We start from the raw sequence: 23,857 nt of genomic DNA, 5'->3' as shown, positions 1-23,857 counted from the left end.
CTCTTTAATAGAAGTTTCTGTCGCCGTGGTGTCCCTTTACAGCAATAGACAGGAGTGTATGTTCTGCGATCTCAGAGGCGAAGAAGGTTCCAGAAACTGAAGACCTAGGAAACCCAGTAATAGAAAAATCAGTGTTCACTTTAAATCCTGAGTACCAGGTGCACCAACAGTCTGAGGTTCAAGTTGTGGGCCCGGGTTGGAGTGTGACCAGTATAAATTCTGACATCCCGAGATTCCCATATCCTAGCTCTGGGAAGAGGGAGGGGGAGGGGGGATGGAGATGGAAATAGAATAAGAAGGAAGGAAAAGGGAGAAGAGAGACGAGAGGTGAGGAGCAAACCTACCTTTCTCCTGCTCTTAGGTTCTATTTGCACTGGGGCTTGTGCCAGGACTGGTGACGCTGGGTACTCTAAGAAAGCATGAACAAGCCATGAGGAGCAAGCCGGTAAGCAGTGTTCTTCCATGGCCCATGGTCCAGTACCTGCCTCCATGTTCCTGTCTGAGCTCCTGTTCTGACTTCCTGGATGACGCACTGTAAGCCAAATAAGCCCTTTCCTTCCCGAGTTGCTTCTGACCAGTGTTGTTTATTACAGCAACAGAGACCTAACAAGGAGATGCCCCCTGACATGGTGAGGGTGAATCTTTTGTACACAGCTTACTGACTGGGCTACCATCTGCTGCTGCCTCCCTGTTATCGGCCAGTTTGCCTGGAGTCTCTTTTTTTCCCCACACAGACAGGGGCACCGGGGTGGAGACTCTGGGCTTTTGCGGCTTTTGTGGCTTCTTAATAGCGGCAACAGCAGCAGGTGGTGCCCTCTAGTGTTAGAGATCTTATGTTGCCCTTGGATGTCACCCGTTTGTTTGGGTCCTAAGAATTCTCTTAACTCTTGACTGCAGGAGAAATCACAGCCTCTAGGAAGGCCTGGGTATCAAGATACCTCTGCCCTTGAGAGTGACTATTATTACAGCTCCTTGACCTGGGGTGTCTGAGGCGCTTGCCCGCAAAGGCTCGGCAGTGGTCTATAACTGTTCGAGCCACAGGGAACTTCTCTTGTCTGGTGTTATACAGCCGCCTAGGCTTCTTCCGCCTCATTTCTGCGTCCTCTGCTTCCACTTTCTGTTGTGTTTTATAAAAAGAGAAAAAGAAGCCAGGGATATCTTTGGTGGAGGCGTGATATGGTGTGGGGAAAGGGGGTGCCTCTCTCTGCAGGTCCATGCTGAGGCATCCCATCCCCCTGAGTATAGAATAGAGTTTATTTAGGGCATGGGGAGGGGAGTTGAGGGGGTAGTAGAGAGATGGGGGGGGAGGAGAAGGGGAAGAGAGCAAGAAAGGAGGGGGCAAGCAGCCCCTTTTATAGTGAGTCAGGCACACCTGGCTATTGCCAGGCAACTGTGGGGCGGAGCCTAGAAGGAATGCCTGGAGCACTTTCTCCTGTGTTCCTGCAAACTGTCCAGCCGCCTCCCCTTCAGCTGCTCCTTCTCACATCTTTCAGGGCTTGGCCCTCTGCTCCTTCAACCCCCGCTCTGCTGCTGCCCCTAGTAAAATTCAGATAGGTGACTGAATGATTAAGTCCCATTTCTAATTATTTAAATTCATTAGGCTTGTGACACTCTGTTTCCTGCCAGCACCATCAGCCTTTTAAAAATAAAAGAGACCCTTCTTCTATTAGCAATGCAGGGAGATATTTCCGGTGCAATCTCTAAATCGAAGAGAGCTACTGGCATCTGGTGCTCAGAGGGTGGGGGTGGGGTACGGTGGGGCTGCTAAGCATTCTGCAGGGGCCATGTCTCAGCCCACCATGAGGACACAAAGTCAGTAGTGAAGAGACTGAAGGAGCAGGGACCAGCCCGGAGGGTGTCCAGAGCTACATGACTTGCAGCAAACAGAGGGATGTGTTCAAGGTCCACGCTGAGATGTAAACGGATGAGAATCATGTAGAGAAAGTGGTTCGGGCACTTTCTTATTTGCTGGGACAAAACACCTGATGGAAGCAACTTAAGGGAGGAGTATGTTCTAGCTCACACTGCAGGGGGCCAGAGAGATGGTCTGGGGATTGGGAGCATTGGCTGCACTTGCAGAGAGGACATAGGTTCTGTCCTCAGCACCCACATGATGGTTCATAACCAACTATAACTCTCATTCCAGGAGATCCAATGCTGTCTTCTAACTTCCCTGAGCACCAGACACATGGTACACACACACACACACACACACACACACACGCGCGCGCGCGCGCGCGCGCATGGTAGACTTCACTGAGGGGTCCCTGATGGGGCCACATAAGGAAGGAAACCTGGAAGAGATAAGGATGAAAATTTGGTGGGGATTGACCATCAACCTGGACCAGACATCGGGCGAGTCCGAAGTAAGCATTCTGGGGAATCCGGGTGAGGTCTGCCTCCACCGAAAGCAAGGTTACCAGGTCATTAGCAAAATCCGTACTCAGCTTTCTGGATGGAATGCAGGTGTCTGATTTTTTATCTCCTCCCCTGAGGGAACGCCCATTCATGATTAACATCCAGTGAGTACAAAGACCACTGTGCCCGGAACAGTTCATGACAGCAGTGTATGGGAACCAGGAACCTCTCAGGGATCAGGAAGCAGAAACGTGAGAATTCCAGAGCTCATTTGTTTCTTATCCCTCTTTGTGTTAATCTGCAGATCGAGTCCATAGGACAGTGCCGCCTACTTTCAGAGCAGCTCTTCTCAGTGGGTCTTTCTGGTGATGCCCTCGAAGTCAAGCTCAGAGGTTTTCCTTATTAATACCTTAGGCATTACTTATTCCAAACAAGTTGTCAGTCAATTAATATTTTAGACCTTTTTTAAAAAGTAAAAAATTTTTTTAAAGGTTTTAGATATTATATCACAAGAGCAGAAAAATCAGCCCCAAGTAAGGCAATGTCTAGGGTTCTCATTAAGAACATGTCAGCTAGTCGGGAAATGTGTTCAGACCATTTGAACTGGAACGGAGACAGCAGCAGGACAGCTTTGCTTCAGGCCACAGATGCACGTTTGTAGACACTAATGCAAGTAACAAAACAGGCTTTATCTTAATGACCAAGCAGCCTTCAGAGGTACCGCTGTCACTTCTGTTAGGATGAAGAAGATGTTGCAGATGTTTTGGGGAGAGGAAGAAAAGTAAGAAAGGCTAGAGACCTGGGAGGGAGGCTTGGCCTTTTTCATACACCCGCTACAGCCTTATGGGTTCAGCAGATCCAGGAACACTCTGTGTGTCACCCCAGCTCCTCCTGCCAGCCTGTTCACTCTTTGCCCTGTACTCTCGTTCGTTGGGAAGTTACTCTGTGCCCTCCATCCACTGTGCTATCGTGTGGAAATTAGTCCATTCTTACTGGCACCTTTCACGTGTCCAGGAACAATGGTCAGGTCTGAAGTTTGCGGGTCAGGCCCAGGTCAGGGCTTTACCTGGAGTGTCTCAAGTAGACCCCACACGGCCCTGAGGTGTGTGCTGTTCTCATTCTCATTTTGCAACGAGGGAAGCTGACACTACTGTAGACACGGCTAAAACCCCTGACGTGCATTCTTCTCTCTTCTCTTTGTACATCAGCACAGGGCAGGTTCTGCTGCGCTAGCAAGCATGTTCATGGGCTGGTGAAATCCGAGTTTCTTTTGTGCCCACACCTCGGTCCGTAGCTACATTGGCTTTGTTGGTTCTGTTCAGATACCAGGTCCCTAGCTTTGGCACTCTCTCTCTAGAGTGACCCAACTCTGGCTAGTGAGATCTAAGGGACTCAGCCACCTTCCCTCCGGGAAGATGCTTTCCCTCCCTGATACACGCACCACCCTTCTTCCTTCTTCAGCATCCTTTCCAGAATACAGATACTGATGTGGAGGATAGAACCATGTGCTTTCGAGATGGTGGTACTGAAGCAGGGGCTGGGGCTGTCTGCATCCATTAGCAGAGGTTCTGGGTTGCTCTATCCTGCTCTGTGTCTGAGCATCTTTGCCAAGGGGTCACTCCCTCTATCATGGAACTTAGGGTTCTCTGTGAACCAGGCTCCTGCCAGTTCAGTTTGGTCAGTGGGGCGGGGGCTCTATAGAACTCCATCCCCCATTGCCCTGCTTACAAACTCTCTCCCTGTGCCCTTACACTCCACACTAGCACTAGTAATGACTTCCCTCAAGGTACCTACAGGTGCTGCACCACTTTGCCTGGCTTCTGCATACTACCCACAGGCCTTCGAATGGTCCATTCACTCAGTGAGTGCCAACCTAACCTACGGAGCTGGTACCTGCTTTCTGTGGCAGCCTGTCCCATCCAAGAAGTGTGTTGTCTGTCCATCTACTTCCATGTGCTCTTCGCTCTACTTTGAAATCATAAGGGCTTGCCCAGAGGATTCTGATAGTCAGAGCTAGTTTTAAGACTCCATATTATGCTCTTAATTTAATTAAGAGTCCGGTTATTTAGCATTAATGATCCAGCAGACTGTTCCTAGCTTCAGAATCTGTTATTTCTGTTCTTTGAGGAGTAGTAATAGCTGCACCTTGAAGGATGTGAGTGATAAATTACAACCCATCTAAGCCAGGTTATTACAGGTAAAAAGACAGCAAAAACAGGGAATCTGAAAATACAATCTCTGTCCATGCCACCAGGAGCCACCCTGTCCTTTCTGAACAGAGTAGCTATATGTATGTGGGACATACTTGTGCTAAAATTAATTGGATGTCATTCTCCTTAGATTTAAATAAATCTAGGTATCTTATGAAGTGTGGTCTCTAGTGTAGAGTAGCAACCAATCTTAGTATTAATATCCAGAATCCTTTGCCTTTAAGTCAATATGTGCCAAATGATCTTTGAAAAGTAATAATAATAAATTAACAAAAGGGTTCAACACATGAATATAAATGTTAAAGATCATTTCTGGTCCCCTCAAATCACACCATGTGGAAATATGGCTCTCAGACTCCTAAGTGCTTGAGACCGTCTAGGCGTTTGTCTGGAATGGGGGATGTGTGGATGGAGAATCACAATCTGGAACTCAAGCACCCTTGCTTTGGGCCAGTTCCCCCCCACCCAAAATCACGTTGGGTGTGGGGCCAGGGTATCATGGAATCAGGAGGAGCCATTCTGAAGCAGCAATGGGGTCGAGTCCTGCCCAACCCTGGAAATCCCATCTGGAGAGGCCTAGGACCTGCAGGTCCTGTGACATCCCCATCTCAACCTTTGTTCTCATCCGAGGAGGCCACATAGTTGAATCCAGGTTAACCTTCCCTTCTCCTTATAAGGTCATGTCCAGCAAGCATCTCCAATTCCCCTTTCATGCAAATAAGGCATTTCCAGTACCTTAGCCCCAAAGTTGTATACTCACCCCAAAAGCCTCTACCCACTCCTCAGATGTTAGAATAGCCTTTGTTTTTCCAATTAAATGAGCTGCTCAATGAAGCCTGACTCCCTAGATGTCTGTTTCTCACTGTGCTCACTCCCTGCCTGAGGTCTCCATCACCCCAGGCTGTTTCTGCCTCCTGCTTCCTTCTCTCAGGATCCAGGAAGGGCAGGGGAAGTGAAGCCCAAAAGGTGATTGGGGAATAAAGTGGAAGAAATTTCAAGAAAGAGGTTGTGATGGTTTGAATATGCTTGACCCAGGGAGTGGCACTATTAGGAGGTATGGGCTTGTTGAAGTGGGTGTGGTCTTGTTGGAGGAAGTGTGTCATGGGGGTTGAGCAGTGAGACTTCTAACCATGTGAAAGCCAGTCTTCTCCTAGTGGGGCCTTCAGATGAAGATGTAAAACTCTTAGGTCCTCCTGCACCATGCCTGCCTGGATGCTGCCATGATCCCATCTTGATGATAATGAACTGAATCTCTGAACCTGTAAGCCAGTCCCAATTAAATGTTGTCCTTATAAGAGTTGCCTTGGTCAGGTGGTTACGTGGCACAATGGATAGTACATTGGACTTCTAGAGACTGGAGACTTGCTTTGGTCATGGTGTCTGTTCACAGCAGTAAAACCCTAAGACAGAAGTTGATATCAGGGACTGGGTTATTGTTTTTATTTGGAGGAATATGGATTTTGAGACTCTGGGTTTGGAAAGCAGTGGAATGCTTTAAGTGGGAGCTTAATGAGCTATCCTAGAAGAAATATGGAAGACTTTGTTGCTGAGTGATTTGAACTGTGCAGTCTGGCCAAAGAGGTTTCCAGTGGGGAATTTCAGTTTGTGGCCCATCTATTCTTGGCTGAAAAGCTAGGGCCATATGGCTGAAGCTGCCTAGTTCTGCTACTTGCTAGGACTGGAATACACCCGCACCCCACCCCCCATTCTACCACCAGCCTTCTATTTTCCAACTCCCTTGCCTAAGCTTTGCTGTCCTGGAACTTGCTCTGTAGATTTACCTTGAACTTAGAGATCTTCATGGCTCTGTCTTCTGAATGCTGGGATTAAAGGTATGTACTGCTGTGCCTGAACTTTTTTTTTCACCTAGAATGTGTTGTGTCCCAGGCTGGCCTTGAACTCAGAGACCTGCTTGCCTCTGTCTCTTGGGATTAAAGACCTGTATGTACTACCTTGTCTGGGCCTAAGCTTTTCATGGCCACTATGCCTCAAGATCAGGATCAAAAGCATGCCCTCTGTTTCTGGATTGTAGATTCCTACCACTATTGAAAACAATCTTTATAACCCAGACTAATAATTGCATGCTTGCTTATGTGTTTATTTATGGGTTGGTGATGAAATTAGGTGAGGTTTCATGCTAGACAGTCACTGTCCTAGCCTGTTGTTTTTCTTAGGAAATTTCCCCTTTTGAATAATAAATAAAAAAAAATAACTAAAGGAATTAGATTTTTTTTCTACTTATTCATTTTACACCCCTCCCACATCTCTTTCCCAATGCCCCCTACCCTTCTCCTCTGAGCAGATGGGGGTCCCCTAGGGTATCTCCACACCCTGGCATATCAAGTCTCTGTAGGGCTAAGTGAGACCTCCTCATCTTTCTGAAACAAAATGATTGGGCAAATTTAAGGTTAAATTTCATTCTAGAAATTATTGCTTTTTAAGAGTTGGTTTCATTCAATGGTTGTCAAACTTTGTTCTATAAAACTTTTATATATAAAATCATACCTAGAATTCTAATTGGGTAGGGTATTTGCTAATTAGAAATAAGCTCCTCTAAGCTGAACTATATACTCAATGTCAGCCAGGTGGCTATTGGAAAAATCCATGTTTGAGCTGCAGATCAGACCAAGGTAGTATGGTGGGCATTGTTGGTTTTGACATGCTTGTGACACAGCTGCCAAAGCTTTATGTCCATCTTCATGACTGCATATTCACTGTCATCAACTGTGTCTGCTTTGTATGAGTTGCAGAGGATTGAGAATATCTTTCTCATTGAAGATGGCTTGCAACTGATAAAAGACTTAAAAAGAAAAGTCTACCTTGCAACCCAAATATACTGTTAACATGCATGCCAGAAAGAAAACAAAGCTCCTGAATAAATCCCTGGATTTGCCCAGCAGTGACTTGGGTTGCTGTGAATGGGAGGATGGTTGTTGGGGGGTAGAGGGAGGACATGCCACTTCCTCCTCCTGGTAGGTGAGACTAAATGCAAACTGGACTTGAGATTATAGGAGCTGAGACTTAAAACCTGGAATAGCCATTTGGAGTTGTAACAACTCTTAATGTTCTGACAGGTGACATTCATGGTTGACTTGATAGATTGGGAGTCTTTGATAGATGCTTAAAATAAATGAATCATTTCCCAAATAATGTATCAAACTGATAAATGGATACAAGGAAAATCCAAGTTGGATTTCAACTTAACAGAAGACAGGAAGTCAGTGGCTATGGTTTCAGATTGCTTAAGACAATTAATGATTGGCTTTTCACTGGTTTACTTGGGGGAAAAGTGTCCAAGATGAAGACCCAGAGCTCTCTGCAAAATGGATCAAGTCCTTGCCCTCTTCTACTGAGACCAGATTTCCACTTGCTTCAACAAAAACAATGTATATCACACATTAGAGATATTTTCTAAAGTGTAAAACAATGCCATTCTAATTTTAGGGAGTGTTTTTCTGGTATGTATGCTCTGATGAATGCTGGGACTACCAGTCTCTTGAAATACAGTCGAGTGTAGTTTTCCATGGCACATCCCATGATCACAACCTCCTGGGGTCTTTAAGAAGGATCTACATTTCAAAGCCCCCCCCCCACACACACATGCCCTCAGGTCCGTACCAGGAACAAGTGACTTGCTGAGGAAATTCACTTCACACAAGACTAACCCCAGAAGATCCTTGGAGAAGTACTAATTGTACTAGAAGTACTTGGAGAAGACACCTAGTTGTCTGGTCACCACCACACTGTCATTGCAGTGTCTGCTTCTCAAAGAGAAGCTTAGCAGCAGCTTCAGGTTCAGGTTCACTTTGCATGTGTACACTACAAAACCCAAGTAGCGAAAACTGCCAATCCCAGCATTTGGAAGGTGGAGGAAGGTCAGGGGGTCAGGGCTAGCCTGAGCTACATAGCAAGTCTGAGGTCCAAGAAAAAAAAACAGCAGTTCTGCTCTAACATACCCTTAAGGGACAGTTTACTAAGGCTTGTATTGATTCTTTTAACACTGGAACAGGGCTGGGGGTGTAGCTCGGTGGGAGAGCACTGGACCAGCATGAGATACAGCTGGTCCATCATAAATAAGAGTGTATTCTGCTTCCGGACAAATGCCTGGTGTACAGGAGACTGCTCTAGAAGGGCAGTGATAGGTAGAGGCAGGCTGTATCTCTGAGCCCATAGGAGTCAACGTGAGTTGGGCCTTTTCGTCTTAGCATCTAACATATTAGTGTAGACACAGAAAAAAAGAGTCCACACACCTGGTTTTTAATCCAAATTTCCTTTTAATTGAGAAACTACTTTTAAATTGAAAGTACATTTTTTCCATACAATATATTCTGATCACGGTTTCCCTTTCCACTTCTCCTCCCATATCCTCCCACCTATACAACTCAAAGCCTTCCTTTTCCTTAGGGGGCGGGGGAAAGCAGTATTAAATGAAACCAAACCAAAATCAAACTAGAAAACACACACACACACACACACACACAGAGACAGAGACAGAGAGAGAGAGACAGACAGACAGACAGACAGACAGACAGACAGACATACACCTGCTCTCTCATTCTGTATACACAAAACTGGAAACCATATGCACAAGCAAAAGGACTGTAAGGCTATTATTCAACTCTCAAAATACTAATGAGTTTGGTTTGGCCAAACAGAGCAGTAGGAGATAAAAACAAAGCAACAAAACTCTCCCCAAATACCAGTGAATTTGTGTTGGCCATCAACTGCTGGGCATGGGACCTACCCAACCTTAAGTAATGGTTCGTATATCCACTGAGACCCCACTGGAGAAAACTAAACGCACTTGCTCCCGTAGGGTGAGAACTAGGCATCTATGGTGCCTAAAGCTGGTTGATGAGAACAAGCTATGGTGACTGTGTGTAGCCTAAGGGTGTGTGTGTGTTTCTCCTAAGATCTTTGCTGTTTCAAGAAGGCAGGTACCATCCCACTACTGTGAATGCCCCAAGAAACCAGTGACAGCAACTGGGTGCTCAAGTGTGTGGCCACCAGTAATGGTAAATGGGGCTCGCAACATGACAATCTGTGCTCCCTCGACAGCACATACAGATCTTTCTTGTTGAAATGGTGAAGATGATAGATGTGGGCCATTTTTCTTTTTGAAAAGTCACCAATGAAACACTTTCATGCCTCAGAGTTGGAGGGTAACACTTGGAATGGGGTCACTTGATGGGTATTATCCTGCAACATGGTTTCTATTCTTACAGTTTAAAACTTGTACTACTTTCATTTTTAAAAAACGCCAGGGAACAAGCATATCAAAGTGTCCCCTGGTCTGGTACAGCTGTCTCCCGCTAGTTTGGGTTTAAGATAATTATGACTACAGTCAAATGCCACTGTTTTTACTGTTTGTCTTTCTCAGGAACAAATTTGGGGACTGCAAAGATGGTCAAGGGTACTTACTGCATAATCATGGGGATGAGAATTCAAGTCCTAGCATTTATAGACCAATCTAGGTATCTCCTTGATGCCTATGTGCCCAGCTCCAAGAGTCAGATGGGTTTGCTGGGGCTTGCAGTCTGGCTGAGAACGTGAGCCCCAGGGTCAGGAAAGAGGCCCCCACTCAGAGCTTCTGGCTTCCACATGAAACACAAAATCACATACTCACACACATAAAGCAAATTTGTTTAAAAAACCAAAAAAACAACAAACTTTTCACTGAATTCTCCCAGGGAGCATTCTACTCTAGAGTAAAGGGTTCCCATTGTCAGGTCTGATGTCCCTCTACGGCATCGTGTAAGGACAATACAGGCCACCTTCCCTTAGGGGCTGCCTGTGTTTATCCATCTACTGACTTCTTGACACGAAGCATCTTGTCTCAATGCCAAACATGTTTCTGACCTTGTTCTGTGATTTGTATTTCAAAGGGTGTACTTTAATTTTGACCTCTGCCATCTTTTCCACAGGAATGACAGAATCAACACCAAGAACCAGAGAGGAAAGTCTGCACGGGGATGAAAGCCTGCACCCGAGAACGGTGTCTTGAGCTGCTCTGGCTGCACGAGAAGTTTTCTCAAACATCTAGACCCAGTTCCTGGCAGGAGGGTGAGTAGGATCTGGACAGCATCAGGCCCAATGCTCAGTTACAAATGAAACTGGGCTCTAAGAAAGTGGGTGGGCCAGGCCATGGGGGTCTGGTAGCAGGGATGGGAACAGGACTAGGAGTCTTGGTTTCTCTTGGGCTGTCCTTCCATGTGATGGCCACAATGTGGGCTCATAAAGTTCCCACCAGAGAAGTTGGCTGGTGGGTTCCCCAAACCCTCCATCCTCCCACACGTACCACCACACAGAGCCAGTGATCCACAATCAAGAGAAAAGATATTTAATTATTTCTCAGTCTAATCTCTTAAAGCGTTCAAAGTGTTTTCACAAGTGCAAGGGGAGGGATTGTTCTCAGCCAACATTTACCAGTGATTCCGACACACGCAAAAAAACTGCCAATCACGGTGCTTTATACTTACTTTAATTTCTGCACTGAAAAAGAAAAAGAAGGTAAAAACATGACAAATTACAGTAACATCATCTTGTTCTTAGTCTCTGCTCTTGGGGCCGGAGTTGGGAAGAGACAGGGGAACACTGAAGCATGATAACATGGCCAGGACACCTCTGGCTAACAAGGGCTCTACTCGTCTGGACAAGGTGCTGTCAGCACGCCAGGTCAGGAACAAGACAGACAACAGTCAAGGTACATTAAAAAAAAAAATTCTCATGATTCCATTCTTAAAAATCAAGCACAAAATCTGACAATGAGATCAAGGTTCGCATGTCCCCATGGGATTGGGGGATGGCTCCAGGGAGGCAGCCAGCCATGTAACAGGACTTACATGGAGGAACAGACCTGCTCTACACAGAATGCTGACGGGTCTGCAATTCGGCTCCTCCTCTCCAGTGCAACCGCATCCTGCATGGGAAAGGGGAGCCGTGGCCTGCTCCCTACCCAGCTTCCTGATAAGCTGCAAGAGCCACAGGAGCTTGGGTCTGTGCTTTGGAGGCTGCTGCCTCTGGAATGTTCCACACTCTCATGGTCTGGTGGGCTGTAAGTTTTTAGGTACGCTCCACATGCTGTTTAAGTGCTTGCTTTATTTCTTGTGTGCAAACTGTTACTGTCTAAAGCTCTCAGAAGGACGCGTACAGACATGGACACCCTGAGGAGAGGAGAGTACTTGCAGGCCCTCCCCACTCCGAGGGCAGGCAGGAAGGGGAGCGTTACAGAAATAGTTAAGAGAAGGATGCTCCGAGGCAGTTAAACTCTAGTCCCTGATTCGGTCCGTGGGGTGAGCAGCGTCCTCAGTAGGTGATTGTCCACTCCTTCACAGAGGCGTCATGGGAGGTGGTGACCAGTGTGTGTTCATCCAGCCAGGCCAGGCTGCTGACATGGTGCAGCCGGTGAGCATCTGGGAAGAGAGTGGAATTGGAAGAAACAGGCCCATTCTCCTCTACGTATATTTAAGAAGAGCCACTGGGCCAAAGCCAGAAGCAGGAACTACTACAGTGGCAGATCCACTTTCCCCAGGACAGAGGCAAGAGGGAGAGGAGCCAGCAGTAAGTACCTCCTGGCTTCTGACCACCTACGAGTGACTGCTCTCTTAACTCCTGGGTGAAAAGCATCCCTTCTCACGTACAGATCAACACACAGGCCAGACACACAGGTCCACAGGAGCTGTATTTAGAGACTGAACCAATCAAGCAGGGAAACCAGCCAGTTTCACAATGGCTCTGGCTGTACTCAACAGAGACAAAACACCTATGCTCTAAAGTGCTTGTGTGCTGTGTACACTGCTGTCAACTCACAATGGTTTGAAGTATGTCAATATGCACACTTCATATGCAAATGCTGCCATGACACATCTGACTGAGGACTTGGGATTCTAATGTCTGAGAAAGTCCTGTTACTAGTGTCACCTATGGCACGGAAAGAGGTGGGGTATAGACAAGAAATCTATTGAGGACTTGGAGTCACACTGGAGAACAGGATTCCAACTGCCATCTCACTGGCATTATTCTTGACTCCAGCCATGAGATACTGCATCTCTGTGGTTTATTCAGCTCAAACTTTGACAAGTTCCAAGGGGCATCTAAGCTCCAGGAAAGTGGTCCCCTGTTTCCTATACCTAGGTGGCTCCCAGCCTGGTTCAGTAGCCCCATTCAAGTATATGACAGATGTATCTCAGGAGGGAGGTCCAGCCATCCTGGGCCTCAGGACTCTAAGTGCAGCACGGCCAACTCCAAAGACCTTGTATTCAGGACTCTGAGCACAGCAGACAGATGCTATGTCCGTTCTACGCACCACTAGCCCTGACACATTACCTTCCCGATCCATTTCACTTGTGAACTTTCTACATTTCCTCATAAACCAAAATGGCTCCTCAAAGCTGTTTCAGGGCTCCTCCTCCCAGTCTGCCTTTCCAGGATATTGGGCCTCCCTGATTTATAGCTGTTGGAGGTTATAGATTATACTGAAGCTGTTTGTATTTTACTGTTAATTCCACTTCCCCAAGAAGGGCTGCCTAGTCACATGACTCCAATTGAACCTTCCCATTTTAATTAGTAAAATAAAGGAAAGTCAGTGACCCCAGGACAGAGGCAGAGAACAGGTGGTAGAAAACTGCCAGGGAAGGGAGTTGCGCAGTCAAGTTGGCCGGTGGTGACAGCTCAGACTGGGTGCCAGAGGCACATACAGCTCCAAACTAAAATCGGGCCTGAGGAGTGAGACCTCAAAAGGTTGTCTTCTGAGTAGCAGGCACACCAAGGGGACAGTATACAAATGATACGTGGCTGTCTCACTCAGGACCTCCAGCCTTAAGTGACTATGGACCCTAACATGGAGCCATCAGCAGAAACAGTGATAAGACATTGAATAATCAGAATAATGATTTTTTTTTTTAAGTCTGTCTCCTTTGAAAATCTCTCCTTGGAAAAGCATGGTTCCAATGACCTTTCTACTGACAACACAGGGGAGGGACTAAGATGACTTGGTTGTGGGGTGGACAGGAAATCATGTCAAAAGCTTTCCCTCATGTTTGTCCTACATTTGGAGAACAAGAACTCTTACTGGAACGAATGTCTCAGAACTCCTCTGCAGGCAGCAGAGGGAAGAGTGGAGCCACATCTCATCAGGTCCCTTCTTAAAGCACGACCTCAGGGACACCTGACCCTAGACACCATGAACAGGGTACTATTTCTGGAGAAGCCCACACAGCCCAGGTCTTAGACAGGCTGAGGCCCAAGGGTGGGAGTTACCTTGGATCTTGACTTTGGTCTCTGGGTCACTCAGCGTCCACACGTACACCATCATGTCCATGCCACCAGAGGCAAAGTGCTCATTATCTGGTGACCAGGCCAGGCACACAATTTTTGCATGGTGTCCATAAAAAACATTATTCTCCTAATTCAGAAAGAAAACAGGTGTTATATCAGAGCCAAGGCCAGGGCACCACGTGTCCTCCCATCCAGCCCCTGAAGAAACAGGAAGAAGCCCCAGTACCTGATCACTACCCCCAGCTCACAGTATCCTCCCAAGAGACCCACCAGGTGCCTGCCACTCATGAAGATGAAGACATGGCTGAGGAAGGTAAAGCCCAAGAACATCTGGCTAGAGTACTCCCCTACACCCTCTAGTATGAAATGGAGGAGTCTGCACCCTACTCACCGAATAGCCATCAGCTACACTGAATACTGTAACCACCTTGCTGGCATCACACACAGCCAGGAAGGCACCATCATTAGAATAGGCCAAGTCTGTCACTGGCCCTTTGGCCTCTAGAAGTTTGCCTTCATCCTTTAGTGTGGTGCCCAGGATGGAGTACACACGCACATTGCCATCCTGTAGGCAGAGACAGAAAGCAGTCACTCCTTAACATAAATATCATGTGCCCTTACACAGGGGAAAGCTGGGGTTTCAGTAAAGAAGTGCTCTGCCATGGCTCAGTATCACCAGCAAGTGCCCTGGACTCTGACTGCCAAGAAATGGCTGACTCCTCTCCACATATCCCCTAAGAGTTTCACCTCAGCTTCTTCCTCACCTGGACGGAAATGACTGGACCCCAGGGCTCCCTAGTCTCATTCTGTGTGTTGTCTGGCTGCCAAGGGGAGCTCATACTGCTCATGATTCCCTGAAAGGTCAATCTGGAGAAAACTGCACAAATAGCTTCTCGGCCTCTTTTACCACTTGTGCCAAGCAAGCTACCTTATACCTGTCTCCTACAAGCTTCCTGTCACTGTGTGCCAGGTACACCTTGTATGATTGCTATTCCTGGTTGTTATTTAACTAAAGTCCAAGCAGATAGCAACACCTCTGAGCATCCCCCCTTAATTATATCATTTGAAGAGGGAATATTTTCTTGTAATATGAATCTTTGAGTTAGGAACATGTACCTTTGATTTGGGCCACACTTTCTACAGGCAGCCTATATAAAGGACATGGGAAAAGAAAACTTTCTCTTTCTTTGCTTGCTTGCTCTTGCTGGCAAGTCCATCCTTTCATTAGCATTAGAGCCTACTTCTTAGGGATTCTGGCATATACTGAATATCTTGGCCTTCTCTGAGCCCCAAATCAGATACCAAGGTCATTGGATAAAGGATAAGGACCTTACCGTGCCACCAACAGCCACTGTGTCCCCACCAGGGTGCACAGCAACAACTTCAGGCTCGTATCCAGGGTTGTCGATGCTGAAGCACTTCTTCTGGTCCTTCAGAAGGACAATCTGTGACATGGAAGATGGGCCCGAGACACTGATCATCAGCAGAAAAATCTAATTCTGGTTAGTGGCTCTGGGCTCTAAGCCATACCCTGGGTCAGTCTCAATCTTTTGATGGAGGTATTACCTTCCTCCCCATCAGGACTATGTTACTGTTTGCTGCTGGCCAGAACTTGAGAAATGTTCAGTGACAGAACCATGTGAAGTGCTAGTCTCTGAAGGGTAAAGGGTAGAATCACCAGGAAAGAACTTGACTCTTAACCTTAACCATCAGGGGCAGTAGGCTGACTCTGAGGAATCCAACTCTAGATTCTAGATCACAAGAAACAGCTAACGCCATGTAGTGCAGGGTTTTATTTAGCCTGGGGGACAGTGTGGTATCCATGACAAAGGCCACTGGACACCTAGCACTAAGTCTCTCTCCAGTTCTTAGGTCAGCAGTAGAGTCCTGTGGGAACAATGGAGCAACCCCAGATACACGGAAGAAGATGGGCAGGGTAGAATAGCTTAACAGGGTCTGCAAATGCTACTGCTCTGAGACAAGTCCTATACTGCGTTAAAATAAAGGTGGAAAACTGTGTGTGTAGAGGGCTACACCACTCTCAGTGATGCTGCGGCCAGCCATGTTTGCCTGAATGACAGGTATTTTCAGGTGTTCACTGTCAGGGCTCTGGAGAAATGTGGTGGACTGATCTTGACCAACCTACCTCTTATGAGGAGTCAAGGTCACACACAGACCTTGGCTTGTCCTTGACAACTAGCAGATAACATGGTATATACATATATGCACAGAGAAAACCCTCCTTTCTGGAAGCTGGACTGTAGTGGAATCTGCCATTACCTTCTGAATGGCAGGCAGTAAGTCCCTGCTTTCACCCACTGTGGCTAATTCTTCAGATCAGCCTCAAGGACAGGGTCAGCTTACAGCCACAATGACCTCAGCTGAAGTAAGTGGGGCCCAGGACAAGGTGTCTGTCTGAGACCTTGCTACAGAAAAGGCCCTAAGTCCTCATTCACTGCCCACCAGGTGCTGATACAAGGCTGGCATATCTGCCACCGAGAAGCAGCCCTGCCCAGGGCACTGCATGCAGCACATTCCTTTTTGTGCCCTGTGGCTGGCCCAGACTGAGTGTAGTAATTATTTGGCAGGAATATCTGATTATCTGGGACACAGAATCCACTCTCTCTTTTCAGGGAGGGGTGGAGAGATCCTGAATGGCCCTTTCTTCAGCAGGGTCTGTCACTCCTGCCAACAGGAGCCACTAGTCAGTTGCTGACTAGCCACATGATGGGATGCTTGGGTTTGCAGAGATGATGTGGTGAAGCAGAACTCTGCACAAAGTAGGTCAGGCACAGATGTGAGCTGAGGACTCTGTTCTAGCCCCTCTAGAGGAAAAGGTGTGCAGGCACTTCAGAGTTAGAACCTAATGTGGCCTGCCTGGGCTTCACCTTATCCTCACGCAGCAGTGACGTTTGACAGCTGAGCTAGGAGTAGGACAATTCTATCTTCATGACCAGCCTGTGCTTCTGTTAGGGAGAACTTAAGAGCTCAGAGAGGGTGAGGAGTGACTCAAATCACACAGCTCCACTAGGGAAGGGTTGAGATTATAAGAATAATGACAAAACCACATAGCTGAGTGCCTCAGACCCTTATAGACAGATGGGTCTACAGTTTGGTCTAATGCTTAGAGACCAGCTCTGCCCCCTTTCCTGTGTCTTTAGGGGGCAGCACTTTGCCTAACAGCACAGTAACTCTGAGAAGGAGCACAGCCAAATGAGCCTGCAGCACAAAACACTGGCTACAGGTACTGTCAACTTGACATAATTTAAGAGTCACCTGAAAGACAGAACCTCAACTGAAGAATTGCTTTAATTGGATTGGCCTGTGGGGCACTGTCTTGTCTGCTAATTGACTGAGGAGGCCCCAATTCATTGTGGGTGATACCATCCCTAGGCAGGCAGTCCTAAGAAAGGTAAGAAAAATAACTGAGCATAAGGCTTTAGTAGAGCAGTAAGCAGCATTCCTCTAGGGTTCCTGCTTTGAGTTCCTGCCCTGAATAATGAACTATGACCTAGATTAAGAGCCAAATAAACCCCTCTTCCCCAAGCTAGTTTTGGTCTGTGTTTTATCACAGTATCAGGAAAAAGGAAATCAAGACATAGGTGGAATTCAGAAACTATTACATCTCATATCCCACCACTTCTGGACAAAATGTAGCTAACCATACCTGTCCAATGCACACGACCACGGTATATCCCCCAGGGCCAACAGCTACACACTTTGGTTGCACATCCAGTTTCACAACGCCTTGTCCGCTGTAGGAGGGGAGAGGGAGGGAGGGCAGGTTACTTCCACATTCAAGTAGCTCAGTGTGGTATCAACACACACACTGCAGAAACTGCAACACTTGGCTAATTGGAGAAGAAAATCCTACTGTAACCTTCTCTGAAGGGCAACCTGCTAAACTATGAAACGACAAGATGGGACTGAGGTCTTTTTATCATGAAGGGAGAGTATAGTAGAGGAAAGATGGCAACTAAAAGTAGAGGTGAGAGGAGCTGGGCAGCCTCTTTCTGTTGGCTATGTTAAATGCTGCGGGATCATCTCCCACCCATCTGCAGCCCCAAGACTGCAATTTTCTAGGTACATAAAGGACTCAGGGTCCTTCGAGGGTCATAGTCACTCATCCCAGGAGGGGAACTAGAACTCCAATACCTTTAATGAAGACCCCAGTTTCCGCTGATATTAGACAAATGTTATCAAAACTCATCTAGAACAATGTATAGCTACATCTTTCTTGAAAATGTTAACTAGCAAGCTTCCACAGAACTAGGCTAATCCATGGCTGGCCTCCAGAGTAACCAAGTTTTCCTGATCCTTGCAGCTATAGGCTGATGTCACAAGGCAATGGAAAGCAGACGGCTGGAAGCCGTGGGTTCTAGGGTTCCTTCATTCTGAGGTGGTCAGTGGTCACTGATCAGAACACACAGGCAGGTTTGCTGCCAGCCAGGCCCACATCTTGTGTGAGGGGCTCACAAAGATGTCCCCCAGGATGCCATCATTCTCCAGGCCATACACTCAAGAAAGGCCACGACTAGAGTCATGAGGACTGCATGATGGACGGGTATAGGGGGTGAGGATATCAGTCAGTGTAGTGGGGAAGGTTGGTGAGTCTGCTTCTGATCCAACAACTCAGAGTAGCCCATCTAGCTCTCGTGCCTGCTCCTGCCTGTCATCACTGTGGATCGAAACCTCCGATTCAGTGTCACATGCCCACTTACACCCAAACAGAAAGTTGATCCTCATACCCAGCATCTGGCATGTCATGAGCCTTTCAGCATCACCTGACTTTTTTTTTTAACAACCTAAGCTCCACTGCCACAACCTCTACTGACAGAAAGATACAAAGGAGAGCAGACAAGCTAATGACTCATGGGCTGCAGTCTGCTTTGGGACAGTCTGCAGTTACCAGGGCCCTGTCACTCAATACGCTGGGCTCAGTATCTGAATGATGTACAAAGCAAACAGAAAAGGCAGATAGGAACTACCCTTGACCTGAAATCTTTACAAGTATCTGTGGCTCCTTCTGGGCCTCTCTCGATCCATGGCTGGCTTCCTCAGTCAGGACTTACCTGTAGTCCCTCAGTGTGAGGTTGGTGTACCGCACTGTGTCGTCCATGCTGCAGCTGACCAACTGCCCAGACTCGTCCACAGTCATCCTGGACACCTGATTTGTGTGGCCTTTTCCAGAGAAGGAGTCATTCTCTCCTGTCTCTGAGTCCCAGTAATGTGGGGTATGATTAAGGAGAAACCAGACATCAGAATAATGGCGCCTACGGCTCTAGGAAGCCATGGCTGCCCTTCACGCAGGCAGAAGATATTCCAGAAAGGACAAGAGGTATTCTCATGGATGGCCAAGCTTGGGATTTCAGCGAGCTAAGGCCACCTGAGCCAGTGGGTCAGCCTGGTTACTAGCCAAAGGACCAAGGCAATAACAGCACAACCTTTTTAAGAATGCATGCAAAGCTAATGTATTGGATAGGAAGACTTGTCTATGATGACCATGACAGCTGACATGCCTAATGTGTACCAGTCTAAAACTGAAGTTTCTGATACACTGCCATGGTAGACAAGTGGCAGTTGCATCTGAACACAGACACACAAGAAATACTGTATAGTACTATAACCTCTGAACTGTAGGGGACACGTGAAACAAATGAATTCCAGGTTTAGACTTGGATCCCACTGCCAAGGGAGATATCTCTATGTAAACTCTCAAGAGACAAGAATGAGGGCAAAACACCTTTGACTACAACAATTTCAGACTGTGTGGCATGCTGTAACTAACATCACTGAGTACTCCTGGAGCAGCCTTTTTGAGGTGGGCTTCTGCAGTGACCAGAGAATAGTATGGTTTGTATATCGCTGCCCACTGAATGTGAGACAAATGCTCATTTTATCTTTCCTACATCAGTAGCTGAGGCTAAGACTACCCGCAGGTAAGCTGGTTGTGCCCCAATGCTCAAGTAACTTCTCCTGGTGCTACTGGGTACCACCCTGAGGTGGAGGAGGCTAAGCCTCAGGTGCACTGGGATAAGTATGGCTAAAGTGTACAACACATGAGAATCTCCTTTCCAGTGACCACCATCATTTCCGTGGGAGGCTCAGTATACAGGCGCTGTCAGGATGGAAAAATCAGACATGGGCACTAAAGGTTCAAGTGTGATTGTAAAAAGTGCATAAGGGACATAGGTGGTGCTCAGGGCCCTGGTTACAACTACAGAGCAGACTGGACCAAGGGACTGCTTGGCCACCATGTGGGTGGCCTGGCCTCTAGCCCTATGGGAACGGAAAAGTTCTCTCTCTTGCCAGTGCCCGTGCCAACCTCCCAGTCAAAGGATATTGATATGTCCATCATGGCTCCCAGAATAGATGTAGGACTTGCCACCATTTCTGTGCACTGTCAGACACTGGATGGATTTACTGTGACCCTGAGAGAGAGAGAACAGGATGGGTTGAGCTGAGGTAGCATGTACTCACAGGCTGAGCTGTGTCTGGACTCCAGCAGACACACTACCCACAAGTCCTGAGCCACACACTCAGTCCTCCATCTCCCAGTCCACTGACCTGACAAACTACCAAATGCTGCTGCCCTCAAGACCCAAAACCTACTGGAGCTAAGAAAGGTATACATCAGAGCCTAGCACTCAAGGACCTAAGGCACCCGTGGAGGTAAACCCTGCCTGTTTCCCATCAGCATCAGCTGGGTCTCTCACAGGGAGACAGAGAGTGGGCGTCTGTGCTCAGGCCCTCCTTGGTACTGATTTTTCTTAGGATCTTTCGAGATGCTGATGAAGCAGGAGACCCTGCTGTGTACACAGGACTTTCCCTGTAATTGTCTCAAGATAGCTCAAGTGTCCTCTAACTTCACCCTCTGCCTAGGTCCCCACTAACCTGTGCTATTTTCTAGAACCCTTGATGGCTGTCAGGTCTGTTTCATGCTTGGAGCTTTCCTTGCATCTTGTCTCAGGGATTCCTCCTTTGTTGCCACAATATGGCATTTACCCTCAGAAAACAGTAACAATTCTTGGTAGAACACACTGAATAACTTCTTAAAAGACACGAGCCCAACTTGTCTTCTGTTTAGCCCAGCACGGGTCTCATGGGCACCAAGCATACTGCCTGAAAACCTGCACGTAGCAAGATTTCAGGGGGGCTCATTGCCTACGGCAACAGCCTTGCTTGAGTGATTTATGATTTCAGTCCTTACAACAATGTCGTCCTCTCTGGGCAGAACTTGCTTAAAAAGTTAGTATTCTCAGATGATTCTTACATACCCTAAGCTTGAGAAACATAGGCTAGAGAAAACACCACAAAGGCCAGCTCCAGAGACCCTGACTGAGCCCAGTAAGCTCCCAGGTAAGGTCATGTGAGTCTCCAGGTAAGACAACTAAGAATCACATTCCAATCAAACATCTGGTTCACTAGAACTGCTTGTGTTCTCTGTAACCTGAGAATGGTAGCTGCCACCTAGCATGACCCATACAGTTACAAAGATAGGCTGAGATGTAGGTTTCTCTGAGATACTGATAACCCTAGAGCTGGCCTTTTCAGGGAGCATTAGCAGGACTTTGAGTCTGGCAGAAGGGATAGCCCATAGCAGTAGTCAGGCCAAGATACCCAGGAGGCAGCCCACCAGAAACTGTTCTTCTGGGCACAGGTACTGGTATGGGACTAGGTCTACCTGACTTCTTACCATTAAAACTGGAGCTACAACTTCATAGCTGCAGTAGTAGCCATGTTTTGTCATCTGTCACACACACAGCTATGCTCTGGGACCCAACAATAGAGGGCTCCCAATTCTATCCTCAGAGCCTATGTCAAGTTACCCTAGGGCTGGGAGATCAGGGGGCCTGTTGCTTCTGTACAAGCTCACCTATCAAATGGGGTATCACCCTGTATGTTTCAGCCCTCTGAATAGCAGGCTGTACTGTGAGAGAAGGGCTGGGCCGGGGGTTTCACTGGAGTAAAATGCAAGCTCTGGAAAGTCTCAACCAGGATGGGGGTTGAAGCATGGAGTCTGTGTGTTGGATAGTTCTATGTCAACTTGATACAAGCTGAAGTCATCTAAGACGAGAGAACCTTAATCAAGAAAATGCCTCTATAAGATTGGGCTGAAGGGCATTTTTTAGTGATTAATCAGGAAGGCGTTAATCCACTGTGGGTTGTATTATCACTAGGCTGGTGGTCCTAGGCTCGAGAAGAAAGCAGACCAAGCAAGCTAGAAGTAGCACTGCTAGCCTCTGCATCAGCTCCTGCCTCTCTGTTCTTGTCCTGCTTGATTTTCTGTCTGACTTCCTTTGATGATGAACATTCATGAGGTGTAAGCCAAATAAACCCTTTCTTCCCCAACATGCTTTTGGTCATGGTCATGACTCAGTCATTAAAGGATCCTGGAAACTGCCAAGACGTGGCAAAGGCGGTCCTGGGAGCTGTTCCTACTATCTGGCTCCAGGTCTCCTGAGAGGCTAAAGTGGCAGGGCAGATGGGGCCAGGGAAGCACAACATGGCCTGAAGCACCTGGCTTGAGTGAGCCCCTGGGATGGTTTTAAACCTCAAGCTATGGTCTGTCCAGAGTGGCTTTTTGGGCCTTGGCGGCTTGTCCAACATCATTTGCTCCTGTTCTCTACTGCAGTGAACCCCAGAGCCTCTTTCACACTGTGCTCATTTTCAAACTACAGCATGGTCCATATTCAAGGCCATCTCCCCGCTGAACTCATAGCTGAACGCTCTCCTCATTTATTCACTCCCCCAGCCCCTATCCTCCATACTCTGACCACCTGCCCTGATGCTCTCCCATATCACTCTCCGTTCCCACTCTTGTCCTGCAGTTGTGAGGTACAGTCCAAGTCCTAATAGAAGGCCAAGCCACTCAGGAAGTAGTGACTTCCACCAGGAGAGAAGAGTGGCTCAAAGTCCCCAGACCCCAATTAAGCCTTGCTCACAGTACTTCCAGGAGGTTACTAATGCCCCAAAATACCAAGCTGACTTCTGCCCAAACTTCCAGAGCCAAGGAAGCCCAACATCAGTCTTCCACTTGGCATGCTGTTTCTCCCGTTTCACAGTAGACCAATGGAGTCTGTTTTCTATCCACAGCATACCTAGAATAAGGCTTACCTTGATGACCCGGAGGGGCTTGCTGGGGTTGTTCTTGTCCAGGTAGTTGATGTATCCAGACAGGGAGATGCTGAGGAGGTGGTCCTTCTGCCAGAGGCAGCCCAGCTGCTGGTCCAGAACATTGGAGCCCATGGGAAACGTGTTGACCACAGAGTTTACATTGACATCCCAAATCTTAGAGGTTTTGTCTCCAGACGCAGATAGCAAATGGGTGCTATCAGGACTCCAACTAATCTATTTCAACAAAATAGTGTCACATGTCAGAGGGTTAGAACTGAAGAAGGTGGTAGTATGGGCCCAGACCCCCAGGGTTTCTGCTCAGCTGCTTCACCACCTACGACCTTTAAAACTCTGTGTCATGGCTCAACTCTTAGCTGTTTATATCACATACTCATCTAGCTTCAAACAATCTTTACTATCAAAAAGAACTGGTCAATTAAAATTAGCGGCTTGGGAAACATATTCGTACTCACGGCATAAATTCCTCCATCATGGGCCTTGCTTCCTCCAAGGGCACACACTTTCTCTCCTGTCTTCCCGTCATAAATGAAAATCTTCAAGAGACAGACAAGTTATATAGAAGCTGGTGTTGTGTGCTATTAGCCCACCATTTCCCCAACAATTGTGGAGCCTTTGGCATTATTTGAAATGCAATGAGACCTATGTCTGCTGGGACTGGGCGACACTCTGGGAAGTGGGGAAAAGGGAGCATTGCCATGAACCTGCATATGTACAGCCTCCTTCTCTGCCCTAGTTCTTACCTGGCCATCAGCGCTAGCTGTGGCAAATCTGTTTCCATCAGGAGAGAATCGTACACAGTTGACAAAGCGGCTGTGGTCCTGTGGGAGAGAGGGCTGTCACAAACTTGACAAAGCTCACAAAAGCTCTCTACCTAA

The 23,857-nt window shown here is 47.4% G+C and overlaps 1 protein-coding gene across 1 annotated transcript in view; it reads right to left on the bottom strand.

Annotated features, from left to right (window-relative positions):
• Positions 1-10,873: 10,873 nt before the first annotated feature.
• Positions 10,874-23,857, bottom strand: part of WDR1 (WD repeat domain 1) — a 32,471-nt gene continuing 19,487 nt past the window's right edge. Inside the window, exons 6-15 of the mRNA XM_080941046.1 lie at positions 23,723-23,800; positions 23,435-23,515; positions 22,962-23,195; positions 20,183-20,275; positions 18,917-19,068; positions 17,512-17,599; positions 15,179-15,289; positions 14,236-14,409; positions 13,827-13,971; positions 10,874-11,980 (exon numbers count right to left, since the gene is read on the bottom strand). Of these exons, the coding sequence (XP_080797172.1) occupies positions 11,874-11,980; positions 13,827-13,971; positions 14,236-14,409; positions 15,179-15,289; positions 17,512-17,599; positions 18,917-19,068; positions 20,183-20,275; positions 22,962-23,195; positions 23,435-23,515; positions 23,723-23,800 (1,263 nt within the window). The 3' untranslated portion in view covers positions 10,874-11,873. The remainder of the gene's footprint in view (positions 11,981-13,826; positions 13,972-14,235; positions 14,410-15,178; positions 15,290-17,511; positions 17,600-18,916; positions 19,069-20,182; positions 20,276-22,961; positions 23,196-23,434; positions 23,516-23,722; positions 23,801-23,857) is intronic.

Source organism: Micromys minutus (genome assembly GCF_963924665.1).
Source record: "Micromys minutus genome assembly, chromosome: 1".
NCBI classification, from domain to species: domain Eukaryota; kingdom Metazoa; phylum Chordata; class Mammalia; order Rodentia; family Muridae; genus Micromys; species Micromys minutus.
The sequence above is the reverse complement of the archived record's forward strand: the minus strand, read 5'-3'. Positions and strand labels throughout refer to the sequence as shown.